At 45.6% G+C, this 14,910-nt stretch overlaps 1 protein-coding gene across 2 annotated transcripts in view; it reads right to left on the reverse strand.

Moving 5' to 3' along the window:
• Window positions 1–14,910, reverse strand: part of NDUFS1 (NADH:ubiquinone oxidoreductase core subunit S1) — a 657,173-nt gene that overhangs the window by 337,120 nt on the left and 305,143 nt on the right. For both annotated transcript variants that reach the window (XM_086955308.1, XM_086955309.1), the window contains exon 11: window positions 3,849–3,994. In XM_086955308.1, coding sequence (XP_086811434.1) covers window positions 3,849–3,994 — 146 coding nt within the window. The remainder of the gene's footprint in view (window positions 1–3,848; window positions 3,995–14,910) is intronic.

A 14,910-nucleotide genomic window follows, 5' to 3' on the forward strand; every position in this document is an offset into this window, starting at 1 on the left:
GACAACCATTCAGGGGAAGTTCACCTTTGATGTAGACTGGGTCTCACTGAGAGGCCTTATATTTTTTGCCCACCCTAGGAGTGATCTCCTGGTCTTTAAGGGGTTCCTTGGAAATATTAGGAGCGGGTTTGAGTATCCCCTTCAACATTGGGAGGTACTGCATACAACGCTGAGAGGACAAAAGGATTTCCCTCAGAAAATCCACCTTGAAGGCATCCTTATGGATATACACCTTGTAGAAAGAGGCTGCCCTGCTGAGGCCCTCATGGTAGGAGATGGAGTTATCTGGTGGGGGGGGGGTTATCCGGGGGGGGAAGGGCAGGATAACGATCAGGGTCTGTGTCCCAGGGAGTATCTATATCATATTCATCCCAAGGATCATCCTATGGATGTAAGTCATAGGGGTCCCTGGACTATGCCCCCCAAACCCGGAGTATGTCGACCCCAGAAAAGAGGTTGGAGGGGAATGAGGCAATGGTTGTGTGTGTGTGTGTGTGGGGGGGGGGGTTGGTTGCCTTGTTGTGTTGTTGTGTCTCCTCTTGCTCTCTGGCTGGGGTGGAGGGTCGAAAGCGAAGTTTGCGCTTAGAGCCATCCTTGGTCAGTGCCTAAGCAAGGATGCACCCAGTGTGTGGGTTGATAATGATGTGACATTGATGGGCGTAGAGTTGTTCCTGCACCTGCACGGGTGTGATGGAGGCAGGTCTCAAAGTGGAGTGCTTCAGTGCCGGCATGTGCGTCGAAGACGAATGAGACTTTGATGCCGAAGGCCTCTGCTCCGAAGGTTGCTTCAAAGAAGCTGTTGGCATGGAGTGGCTCAGCTTCAGGATCTTCTTTTGCGCTGAGCCAAAGCTTGACTTGGTATCCTAAGTGTGTGCTTGGAGCAGACCATGGCGGAGAGGTCACCCCAATCCATACGAGTAGACGAGTGTTGAGTTGAATCAGGAAAGGGTAACGGGCCTCAGAACAATTCAGAAGAAAGTGATAGGAAAGGAGAAGGCCTGAAGAGATCACAGCAGCGACATTGATCCAGAACTTGGTAACACATGTCTGAACCTGACGGCGGAAAGAAAACAATCCAACAATGGAGTTGCTGCCCATGTGCATTACCAGCAACAGGTGTAGTCACTGTTCCTCGGGACTCGAGAAGACTTCTTCTAAGAAAACCAACTTGCACACATTCGGACCTAACACTAGATGGCAGGAGTATGCAAAGCATGTGTATATAGACCCACATATGTCTCACATTGTGTACCTGAAACAATAGTTCTTCACTGCAGAGATTACATTCAAGATTCATAACCTTAGAATAATTCACAATCAATAAACGGGACAATAGAAACACCCACAATGCAAAGAATAACTTAAATGCAATCCAAATTTAGAAAAATAACTGCTTCTTTAAATTGAGGTTTTGAGAGAAGGTCGTCATAGCAAATGTTCTTGGTCGAATCATAGGGCTTTGACATCCAATTCCAATGTGACAATCTACTCAAAGTGAAAGGCAAGCATATGAATGGAAGACAATTAATCATAGCAACACCATGCAGGGAGTCAAAATAATGGTACCATGCAGTGAGTTTAAGGTGGACCTATATAGGCCGATTTAAAGGCTGGAACCATGAGACAGTTGTCTGGCTTGATGTTGTAGCCGAATACCTTGCCCAATACGATATTCCTGCTTGCCAAGAAATCTGATGCTTCAGAGTTTTGGACATTTTATGGCAAAAAGGACACTCCGTTATGCCTATTAATATGATTGAATGTATTCTGCTATTTGGAGGGGATTCAGTTTCACCTCAGAGAACGCAACTCCCAGCTTCTTTTATTATGCTAGGCTTCCTGGAAAGTCAAATTATTTCCCAGCAAGACTAGGAAAGCTGCAATCCTTTCCATATTTTCTTGTTTGATTGTGATTAATTACATGGAATATTACAGAGCAAATGTGCACCTTTCCTCGCATAAACATAAACACTACTTGCTTTATCTATGGTGCTAACAAATCCTAATTGTAACAAGATTGTTTTAAGCTTTTACCACACTATGCTAGATGGGAAGGTAAGGGAGGATAGGTCTATTAAGCAAAGGCCTAAAACTAACAGTATGCATAGGCTTGTGAATTTGAAGCTCCTTCACAGCATATATTATACACCCAAGAGACCATGCAACATGTACCTGGATGTGGATATGAGGTTCTATTGGGTGTCACAACTCTAGCAAGAATTGTGAGAGATGCTACTTACTAAGCATGAATATTAAGGGTAAAAAAATGATCCATATGAGGCAGAGTACCAGAGCTTCTATTAGTAATACATTATAAACCTCTGCACAATGACCTTTTTTTCACAAAACACGACACAAAAACAATTTGTCAATTGCATGTATTGTTCAGCTATCCATAACACAGACTACATTTAATACAAAAGATTCAAGTAACAAATAAAGGGAAAAATTGAAAGTTACCAGTGTTCACACCTACAAACATAAAAACATAAAGAGCACATATAGGCGTATGTCCACTCTTAAGAATTTCAAGGTATCCTTGTGTTGTTTCTTTTTATATTTGTAGGGTAGCTGACACAGGATATTCACGTTGACGTTTCGACCCTCTCATAACATGTTGATTGATATACATCTTATCGGGTCTTCTTCAGGACTAAAAAAACCCACAGGGACAGCCTCCAATGGAAGAATATAGAAAGACAAAGCATTGCGTCCCATGGAATACCATGAAAGTATATTCCATGTCGTCATGGTCAATAGCTGAGGTACACTATGTATGTAAAATAGGGTAAGAATCACCCATTTATGTTTTTCCTTTCAAGTAAATTCCATGTTTTTGTGTCCAGAAGCTAATATAAATCAGCAGCTGCCCACTTGCTGCACGGCCTCCTCATGTAGGAGCTTATAATTATATACCCAGATTCTGAGGGACAGAGGGCAACCCCATTATACTTGACAGATGTGGACAAAGCCTGTAGGAGATATTACTAATCAGTGACAGATTTTATATACCTCTTATGACATTTTTAAATACTGCTGTACAGGTTTTGCAGATATCTAAAATAAATGACAGTTTTGAACGTGTGTGTGTGCGCGTGTTTTTGTTTGTAATTCCCGCCGTAGTGTGCATGTTTACTGCACTAATGCTGGCAAAGAGAACTGTATTAATGTGCAGTGAGGCAGCCTGTGGCTATAGGTAGTTGACTAAAAGAATAATTGTAAATAATGTAATATTATGGCAGACCACTAAGGTTCCTTATTCCTCTCATTTTCCAGCAGTATCGACACCTCTGCCCCAATACAAACATTTTTGCGGAAAGGGAGGAAGCAATGTGCACAATGGGCCATTGGTCTATGGAGTCACCACTAAACGGTTTCCAATGGGAGTCTTTTAGGACTTTGGAAGTGAAATTGTGGTGAAATTCCGGTCATGTGTCCTAAAGCAGACATATACTAGGTGCTGGTAGGAACTTAGAACACAGAGTTCTATTTGAACTATTACATTGTATGCACATGAGATGTTATTGAATACTTTATTTGAAGAATGGCACTTGTGAATAAATAAGACTGGTTATATTGTACATGAACTATGAAACTTTATGCAATTGTGACATTATTGTACACTTAAATTGAAGCAGGGCCCTTGTGATGAAATAAGACTGGTTATATTTTATTTCCTTATAATAGTTAACAAAATACACAAAAAAGCTTGCTTTAGACCAATTCTTTGCCACCAGATCTAATCAGGCAATGAAAACAAAACAATCTATTGGTAGACTTTCAGCTTCCTAAATTTGCCTTGATCTTCAATAGGTGTGGGGAAACAAATGTATCTAGATTAAACTCACCCACTACCAGAATTGGGGAACACCTCTTCAGTGCACAACGCATCACAATTCATCCTGTTAAGTAGATCTTTAAGTGCCACTAGTGCTTCTGCATCCACAAGTGCTCCAGCTACTGCTGCTATGTCCTTGCCTTGCACACTCTGCAGCTGAAAGCAAAAAGTGGAAGACACACAAGTCACTGAAACTACAAACAATTCTGATAATTCAGAATAATATTATGACAGGCATTATATATGCACCCTTTGTCTGCAAAAAACACAATATAACTATGGAAGTTGTGCAACTCAACAGGCCACAGCATAATCTGTTGAAAGTGGAACTAGGTCGTTACTTTTCAAATGCCTTTGCTGCTGATATTTAGTATGACTGGGAGTGTCAATCACTTTACCTTTTTTATAGATGGATGGCCAATTACCAATGGGTTATGCCCAATTACCAATGCTTGCTAACTTGGAACAGCTTAAATGATTTTTGTCAAACCTAACCCATTTTTAAATTATTCTGTACATTTCCTCCTATTAAAGATGTGTCTTACAACAGTACTGCTTGCAAAACTGTAAAAATAACCATTTTAAGACGAAACACAGCTGGATGAACACAAAGACGAGATTTCACATTTTAGTCAATATTGTACAAGGATCCATCACAAGCAAGTCACAATTCCTGAAACTTATGCTTGAAGTCAAAAAGTAGCACACGCCATTCTTCCTTTTGGCACGCCTTGCTCTTATTTAAACTTAATTTCATGTATATCAGTTCACTTTCATCCACAATAATGAACGTTGACAAGGTGGATCATTGCTGTCAATCAGGAAAAGTTGCAAGGATGTTTTCACAGAAATGGCAGAGCTCCTGAAGTGGTAATAATGCACCCATAATTCACCATACCACAGTGTGCATTAATTTCTGAGTATGGTATCACTGCACCATTCTCATATTTCCTTAAGGAATCGCTAATCACTATGGAAATCACCATTTCCACAGCTTTTTGCAGCTTATTCCTATATTACGGTGAGTTGTATGGGAACAGCCTCTCAAATGTGTCCTCGGACAACATGGCTGCCGCAATACCGCAGTAATATTGCATATCTATGAAGATACTAGTTTTCATCCAAATCCAGAATTCTCAGAAACTCCATATGAGGGCCTAATTGTGATTTATTTTTAAGTCAGTTAAGGTCTGCTACTTCTGCTAATTGGTAGGTTCCCTGCTACCCTGTCCTTTCCAACCAACAGGATCAGGGAAATGGAACAAATGCTTGCGCAGAGAGATGTATAGTTTTGGGACAGTTGTGCGTAAGAGGCTTATCCTGCTGTTGCGCTCCCCGGCTCCTACATCTCAGCAGTCCTTCTCTCATCATCAAATAGCTGGGAAATCGTGAGAAAAAGTAGGCTTGAGTCAGAAAGGCATGGAGGAAGTGACATTCTAGCATGACTGAGTGGCTGTACCTTACTGCCCACTTCGTTTTCTTCTGCCATGCGTTATGTTTACAACAAAATGACATGTTCACCTGGGCATCCATAAGAGGAGGGCTTGGATTAGCTTGATTTCTGACAATTATAGCCCAGGCTCTACTGGTAATGGAATACAACAAAAGGGCACCCGCAAATGCACCCTCTAACTAGGCATTTAAGTGCAATTACGTGACTGGCAGTTGGTGGCAGCTAATTTTAGATGCAGGGTCAAAGGCTGCGTTACTTATATTCCTGGAGGGGAAACTGGTCCAGTACTTTCAAATCCACCCACACCCCATAAATGGAGTCCCGAACTCTAGTGTGTGGTATATTGTTTTACATGTTTAGTAAATGGTGTCATGACACAGTATGTGATTCTGCTCTCCTGGGGTTTTACCTCCATCTGGCCCATCTCCTCCAAGTATAACCTATATACGAGTGTCAAGCTAATCACCTGACCCTCTCTGCACTGCGGTTGCAAACACTAGGTTTGCTAGTTTTTTAGAATCCTTTTCTTGTGCTTTGACAATTTACAACCAATATCTCAATAACACTTATCAAAAACAATTGTGATCCTTTAAGCTGGTCGATATTTATTTTCTTGTAGCTTTGTGCTCATTCTTTTTTCTTGAGTACAGCGATTGATAATTGATAAATCTGCTTAAATCAAACAAAATTATGAAAATCATACATCACAAAGATATTTAAACATTGAATTTGTCGAGAATCCCAATGCATTTCGGGATCAGAAGATCCCTTCTTCAGGGGAACTGAAAAAATAAAACAAAATACTTGTTGATACTGCTTGATCTGTACAAAGTGGTTCAGAAGACTGACAAATTTGCAACTAATGAAAACAGTTTCTGTCATTATCACAGTGTTATGTGTCAAGGAAACACACCTTCACCGAAAGCAATGCAGATGTGAGATTCGAAGTTGAAAGAAGAATAAAGCCATGCGGATAAACTGGCTTACCGACAAACAAATCCCTTCGCGCCGTATGTGATACAACACTGTAAGTCACAGATTCAAAGAACACGATCAAAACCTGCCTGTAGATAAAAGTACAGAACGAATATTCTACTTACCAGTATGCATCTGTTCTTGGCATGTAGGGCTGCTGACATTCATATCTGTGCATAGATCGCCGCCTAGTGTTGGGTCCGGATGATTGCACATTGTTGTCCTGGAAGAGTCTTCGAAGTATCACGAGATAGGTGGCTCCTCCCCTGGACTACAGTGCGCATGGGCATCAACTCCATCCTCAGATTGTTTTTAGCCATTGTGGCCAAGATGGAGTGAAACTCAGTGAATGATGACCATGCTATGAGTATATGTGAATACTGCAGCTGCTACAGGCGCCGGGGAGGAGGGCGGGCGATATGAATGTCAGCAGCCCTACATGCCAAGAACAGATACATACTGGTAAGTAGCATATTCGGTTCGAGGCATGTGGGCTGCTGAATTCATATCAGTGCATAGAATACATAGCAGTCCCTCCATTAGCGGCGGCTGCCCGTGCCAGCTACAGCAGTTTGGAAAAGTGTTTTGAGAACAGCCTGCCCTACAGCTGCCTGCTGTTTGGAGTGCACATCAACACAGTAATGCTTAGTAAATGTGTGTGTGGTAGACCATGTGGCTGCTCTACATATGTCTTCCAAAGGAATGTTTCCAAGGAATGCCATAGAGGCCCCCAACTTTCTGGTGGAGTGGGCTCTTGGTGGAATGGTAAGAGTGCGTTTTGCTTTCAGATAGCAGATCTGGATACATTTAACGATCCACCTAGCAATACCAGCCTTGGAAATAGGGTTACCTTTGTGGTGTGGTGCAAAGGCGACAAAGAGTTGCTTAGTTTTCCTAAAATCCTTGGTCCTATCGATGTAATACATTAGGGCCCTTTTGACGTCAAGGGTATGGAGCATCCGCTCCGCCAATGACTCGGGATTTTGAAAGAAAACAGGTAGTTCAATAGTCTGGTTGATATGGAATTGAGACACAACCTTGGGAAAAAATTTAGGGTTAGTGCGAAGCTCTACCCTGTTGGAATGAATTTGAATAAATGGCTCTTGGATAGTTAGGGCTTGCAATTCACTAACCCTCCGAAGCGATGTAATTGCTATGAGGAAAGCCACTTTCCACGTCAAGAACTGAATCTCACAAGAATGCAGTGGTTCAAAGGGAGGACCCATTAGCCTGGTAAGGACCACATTGAGGTTCCACTCCGGAGCTGGTGGAGTCCGTGGAGGAATGACTCGTTTGAGCACTTCCAGAAAAGCCTTAATGGCAGGCACCCTGAAGAGGGAGAGGTGCTGCCTATTCTGGAGATAAGCGGCCATTGCAGACAGATGAATGCGAATGGAAGCATAGGCCAGATTACACTTGTACAGATGGAAAAGGTAACAAATGATGTTCTGAATGGAAGCATCCAGCGGGTTAATGTTGTGGTCTGCACAATAAATGACAAACCGCTTCCATTTTGCCGCATAGCATGCTCTGGTGGTGGGCTTCCTCGCCTCCCGAATGATGTCCATACAGTCGGAAGGTAAGTGTAGGTAGCCAAACTCTAGGACTTCAGGAGCCAGATCGCCAGGTTGAGCTGTTGCGGATCTGGATGCTGAATGTCGCCATGGCTCTGCGTCAGAAGGCTGGGTGTGAAATGTAGCTTTTGATGCGGTACCACGGACCGTTCTAGAAACGTGGTGTACCATGGTTGGAGAGCCCACCTTGGAGCAACCAGGATGAGAGTCATCGAGTGCTGCCTGAGCTTGCGTGCCACCAGCGGTATCAGAGGTGCTTGGGGGAAAAGCGTACGCAAATTTGCCTGACCAGTTCATCCATATCGCATTGCCCTGCGACTGTGGGTGTGGGAACCTGGCGGCGAAGCTTTGGCATTTTGCGTTCTCCCTTGTGGCGAAGAGGTCGATCTCTGGATGACCCCACCTTCGGAAGTACGGTTGGAGAACTGATGGATGTATCTCCCACTCGTGCATTTGGTGGCTGTGCCTGCTGAGCAGGTCTGCCATCTGATTGTCCTTGCCTCGAACATTCCTCTGAATGGCCCACTTCCACATGCTCGGAGCCAGATGAGACAGCTGCGGAGAGTGTGTTCCTCCCTGCTTTTGAATGTAGTACATTGCCGTCATGTTGTCCGTCCGGAACAACACAACCTTGTTGCACAGATGTACTTTGAAGGCTTTTAGTGCCATGAAGATCACCATCAGTTCCAGAACATTGATGTGCATCTTCCTCTGCTGATGCGTCCATAGTCCCTGCACAGTGTATTGGAGTACATGCGCTCCCCATCCCTGGAGAGAAGCGTCCGTCGTCAGGATGATCTGTGGCACAGGCTCTTGGAACGGTCGGCCCTTGCAAAGGTTTTGTGGATTCCACCAATGAAGAGAGTTGTTTGCCGACCGCTCACCAACACTAGGTCTTTCAACTGGCCGTGAGCCTGAGTCCACTGACGTGCTAAGCACTCCTGAAGCGGACGCATATGTAGTCTCGCGTGCGGGACAATGGAGATGCAGGAGGCCATCATGCCTATCAACTGCATGAACACTCTTGCTGGAAGCGAGTGTTGAGGTCTGAATTTTTGGATCAGCGATTGAATGCTGCTGACTCACTGAATTCGGCTGTGCTGTGGCCGCCAGAGTGTCTATGGTCGCACCCAGATACTGCCGTATGTGGGCGGGCTGGAGGTGGGATTTCGGGTAATTCAGTGAGAATCCCAGATCATGCAGGAGGTGAATGGTGTGGGACAAGTGGGCGGCACACTGCTGGGCTGACTTTGCTTGGATGAGCCAGTCGTCCAGATAAGGGTAGACGTGGATGTTTTGTCTCCTTAGATGTGCCGCCACCGTCGCCAGGCACTTGGTGAACACCCTGGGTGCCGTGGTGACACCGAAAGGCAAAACTTTGAATTGGTAGTGCTGGTTTTGGATGGTGAACCTGAGATATTTCCTGTGTGAAGGGTGTAGTGGAATGTGAAAGTACGCATCCTTTAGGTCTAAAGTTGCGAGAAAGTCCCCCTGCCGGAGCAGCGGAAGCACTTGCTGCAGGGTCAGCATGTGGAAGTGCTCCGACAGGAAGTAGAAGTTGAGGGGCCTGAGGTCTAAGATGGGCCTGAGGGACCCATCCTTCTTTGGAATCAGGAAGTACAGGGAGTAAACCCCTGTGCCTCTTTCCTGCATAAGGCATAAGCTCTATTGCCCCTTTTTGCAGCATGACGTTGACCTCCTGCTGCAATAAGTGCAAGTGCTCGTCCGACATAGGACCGTGCCTTGGGGGTATGTTGGGTGGAGTGGATGTTAACTCCAGACAATAACCGAATTGGATAAGCTTTCTGACCCACCTGTTCGTGGTGATGGACTTCCAGACGGGCAGGAACTGCTGGAGTCTCCCCCCGACCGGTGTTGTGTGGTCGGGGGGCAGTGACAAGGCGTCACTGTTTGCTGGCGGTAGAGGACCTGGAGCTGTTGTTGCCACGTCCTCTGCCTTTGGCGCTGTTGCCGCGATATCCACCTCGACTCTTGTTGGCATAAGTAGTCTGGGTGTTGCCCTTGTAGAATTGCGCGGACTGTGAAAGCTGACCCCTTGAGGTGCCTCTAGTATTGGAGCGACGAAAGGACCCACCCCGAAACTGCTGGGACTGCAAGGCACCCATGGATTTTGCAGTGTCAGTGTCCTTCTTCATTTTCTCTAGGGTGGTGTCAACCTCTGGGCCAAACAGGTGATCTGGGTTGACCGTTTGGTTCAAGATGGTGGTTTGGATGTCTGGCTTAAAACCAGAGATTCTTAGCCAGGCATGTCTCCGAAGCATAACACTGGTGTTAATAGCTCGCGCAGCGGTGTCAGCTGCGTCCAGAGCGCACTTAATGGAAAGTTGGAGATTAGCTTCCCCTCTTGGATTAGCATCTCAGACCCTTCTTTGTATTGATCAGGCAGGTGTTGCAAAAGGGTCTCTAGTGTATCGTAGTGCGCCCTGTCATAACGCGCCAGAAGCGCCTGTGTGTTTGAGATGCGCCATATGTTGGCTGCCTGTGTTGCTACCCTCTTCCCTGAAGCCTCAAAGACCTTGGATTCTTTGTCTGGGGGAGGAGCATCACCCGTAGTCCGAGAATTGGCCCTCTTCCGGGCATTCGGGACGACAAGGGAGTCCAGAGGCAACTGTCCTTTAATGTAGGTTAGATCAGTAGGTGCCGCTTTGTATTTTTTGTCAATCCTCGGGTTGATGACTCTCGCCCTGGTAGGTTCCTTGAAGACCTCAGCAGCATGCTTCAAAACACCTTTCAGCATAGGCAGAGTTTTCACAGTCTTTTCAGATACAGAAAAGGTGTCAAAGCGGAAATCCACATCCACAGGGTCAGCATGCAGCTGGACATTGTGATTGGCAGCGGCCCGTTCAATGAGGGCATTGAAAGCAGCAGAGTCTTCAGTAGGTGAAGTCTTAGCAGAGAAGAGTTGAGGGTCTTGGCCTGAATGAGGATCCCCAGGGTCACCACCAGCTGACCAGGGCTCAGTTGTATCCTCTGGGTCTGTGTAGACCGGATAGCTATATTCGTCCTCTTTATCGCCCTCACCAGCGTCCACATCGGAGTAAGTGGGCGAGACCTCATGAGCTTGTGGTGAAAGGGGTTCCACCAAGGCAGGGATACCAGCAGAGTCCCTTTTCTTTTTGAGGGGGATTTTGTAAGACTCCAGTTGGGGTTCTGGGGTGATTTTCCTCTTCAGAAGGGAAAGCCTGCCCGTTTCGGCGTCGATGAAATGTTCTTGACGCTCCTCCTCCGATGGTTGTCGAGGCCGCGGGCCGTGGACCACCAACGATGCCTTCGGCGCCAAAGAGACCTTCTCGGGCACTCCGGTCCCCGGCCAGGAGCGAAAGCCCTTGGCGCCGTCTTAGGCGGCAAGGTAAAGAGGATCGGCGTGGACGCCTTAACCGGTTTCTCCAGAGGCTTGGCAGGCGGAGGGTCCTTTGGCTCGACCGCCGCGGCGCTGTCCCTAATGCGCTGCAGGGACTCCGTGACCTTTTTCGTGAACGCGGCAGATGGACGTGCAGGTTCCACAGAGTCCTTCGAGGACGGTTTTTCCTTCGAGGTCACTTTCGGAGTCGACTCACATGGCGCAGCACCCTTGGCCTTGTCGTGTGGAAGCGGGGCTGAGAGGACCTTCGGGTCATCGGGTCGCTTCTTCGGGTCGCCGAGAGATTTCTTCGGGTCGTCGACCGCCTTCTTCGGGTCGACCCGGCCCTTGCCGGCGTCGATCGTCTTCGGCGCCGACGCGCCAGTGTCGAACACCTTCACCTTAGTCTTTGGCGCGGTAGCCTTTGGCTCGGCACCCTTGACTTGGCCTTTCGGCTCGACAGCCATCTTTGGTTTCTTCGGCGCCGAGGCCTCAGAAGTCTTCGATCCGACTAATGCAATGCGCACTTTCGGTTTCGATACCTGCGCAGTATCTGGCGTTGAGACCGTAGATTTCACTTTCGGTTTCATTTTGACCAGGAGTGACTCGGTAACAATGTCCGTGGCCGGGCCCGAAGGCGGGCTGTGGAACCCATATCGAGGTCTTGGGTAAGGCCCGAAGGCGATCCCTCAACCTGGGCCTTATAGATAGGCACGGCCCCAGAGTCAGTCTGAGGGAGCTCCTCGTCCGAGCTATCCTCCATGGCCCCGAGGGCCCCGTCGTCGTCTCCTACCTCCTCGACGACTTCTTCGCTTTCGAAAACCTCGGCATGAGCATCGTAGTCTTCTTCGACGTCCGACGCAGGGTTTGATTCTGAAACGTCCTGGATATATTCTTCCTCGACCTCCCCAGCATCGAAAATGTCCGTAGGCGCCGGAGCAGATTGCTGGGCCTCCAGGCGCGCAGCTCGTCAGAGCTGGAGTGTCTTCTTGGACCTGAATCGCGAACAGGCCATACACTTGGCCTCATCGTGGTCCGGCGACAGACACTTGTTGCACACCGGGTGGACGTCGATGTGTGGGTACTTCGAGTTACAGACCGGACATCTTTTGAATGGACTTCGGTCCATGATGGATGGTCGATGAGTCTGGAGCGTCGACAAGGCCTTCCGCGCCGAAAGCACGCGGAAGTACAGAACTCGGCTCGGAGCCGAAGTAGAAGTTGTTAAGCCGAACGCAAGACAATACCGATGTAAGACTAAAGACCTTTTGTTCTCAAGGAAAGTTTTTCTATCGATTCCGACAAGAGGGAACCAAAGGCATCGGAACCCAATGGTGGAAAAAAACAATCTGAGGATGGAGTCGATGCCCATTCGCACTGTAGTCCAGGGGAGGAGCCACCTATCTCGTGATACTTCGAAGACTCTTCCAGGACAACAATGTGCAATCATCCGGACCCAACACTAGGCGGCGATCTATGCACAGATATGAATTCAGCAGCCCACATGCCTCGAACATGAAGCTCCTGGTTTTGCCTGTATTAAGGTTATTTTGCCTCTTTTGCATTTAAAAAAAAAAGGAATGTGTGGCGATTGCCTGAAAAGTAACGGAATTACCTGAAAACAAATACGCTGAACAAATGTAAATGATGTCATACAAAAAATATCCAGCGTCGATGACTGGAAGCACCTGAAAAACCATGAAAAGAAAATCATATTCTCGATCAACTAAAAAATCCTGCGTATATCTAAACCTGTAATTGCAGGCATACTAATGTTACCTTAGATGCCACCGGGTGTCCCCCGTCGAAACCAGCTCTACCGTGATGACGTTATACCATGTGTGTGTCCTGCAACAAAATGCCATATGTATTCACTAGAAGGACCGCTATATTAGCGTGAGATTTATCATCACAAACCGAAACAGTTACCTTCAGTCACGCTGTCTAGCTTGATCAGCTATAATCCCACCCCACGCCGAATATCCAAATAATGCCGTCCTGTCAAAAACATTCTATTCCTAACTGCAATTCCTGAAGACCCACCATGCAAAAGACTTCGTGTAAAACAAAAACAGTTCCGTCCATTTACCTTTGCAGAAAACGTTCGGAACGACCATACTCTCCAGCGCGAGCTCCCGTGCTACTCAAACTCCACGGAATGCCTCCCATTCAAATACTTCCACGTTCAGGACCAAACATAAAAAAGGCACTCAAATCGCCTATGCTGAAAAACATGAATCATGGCGGCCATATTGCGATGGTCTTATAGGAGCGTGTTGCTCACCAAAGTTTGTAGCTTCCAACTCTGGCTCTATAAATATGTAATTGGTACCTCAATGAAAAGAAGACGAATTCTCTGCAATAAGTGGGGATGTTCTCCTACACTCAAGTATAGTGTTGAAAATGTATTAACCTAGTATACCGGATCTAGATTAGCAAGGAAAAGAACTGGTGCTGAGGATTGAAGAAGTGATGGAAAAAAAGAATAAAGTGAATAATGAATGCGTGCAACTGAAGTATTTACACAAAATTAAAAAAAAAATCAACTTGTTAACACTGCAATAAATGTGTATTTACAATCAATATACCCCTCGATACAAGAAATATATTTATTACAGAAACCATAATCCCCAAGCATGCTAAGACTGTTAACTATTATCATCTTACTTATGTGAATATGTAATATGCTGATGTAGAACCTTCTACTTAGTGGATTATTGCGGAGTGTGTTTGGGCACCCTATCCCTAAATGGGTTAGCTTAATGATTACATTTTAAATTAATATCTTCTAGTTACAAAAAGCAAATCATGTCCAATTTATCATTTAATCCTTTAGGAATCAATGTGTCCAGAAATTTGATTCACCAGAATTCTCGCTGCGAGAGCCATTTTGCATTGTCTCGATCTGGTATTTGTTTAATGATTTCAAGTACTTGGAAGCGTAATTGCGGTATTGTATGATTGAGTTCTGTCCAATGAGTGGCTAGGCAGGAAGTAGTGAATTTGTTGTGGATACGGCTCTTGTGATCTGAAATACGCACTTTTATTTTCCTCTCTGTTTTGCCTATATAAAAAGGTTTCCACATGGACATTTAATGCTGTATACAACGAAAGTGGAGTTGCAATCTGCTTGATTTCTGATTTTGATGGTTTTGCCTGTTTGCAGATGTAAAATGGAAGCACCAATAATCACGTTATTGCAATGAATGCAGTTCATGCATTTTCTCATCCCTAGGTGCCTATTAGGAGGTGGCTCTCTTGTTATCTCTAGAAATGGTAAGGCATAACCAGTGCCATTGGAATTATGCATTTCTGCGGTTGTTGCTTTTTTTGCATAATTATTGGTTTGCTGCATTTCCCACGTAATCCATCATCTGCAGCATGTTCTGCAGATTTTAACAAAAAATGTTTTTCGCTGAAACGGATAAAAAGTTACTAAACGTGGCAACATATGCTGGGGTGCACTGGAAGGCCCTTCGCACAGGTTAACTGGTCATCTTTCCGTTGTTTATTTCTTTATTTAGTTTTTAAATTTGTGGTAATGAGGGAAAATCTTTACCCAGACAGTATTACCATGTGAAAAATGTATCGAATAATTCTATTAAAAATTTGCCTTATTATGCAGAAACGTTTCTTGCTACATGAGTTTGTTAACTCTGCCACATAATTTAGAATTCAAGTGGCTCTGGGGCATAGCCACGCCGGACAA

This window comes from Lissotriton vulgaris, chromosome 2_1, assembly GCF_964263255.1.
Source record: "Lissotriton vulgaris chromosome 2_1, aLisVul1.2, whole genome shotgun sequence".
NCBI lineage: Eukaryota > Metazoa > Chordata > Amphibia > Caudata > Salamandridae > Lissotriton > Lissotriton vulgaris.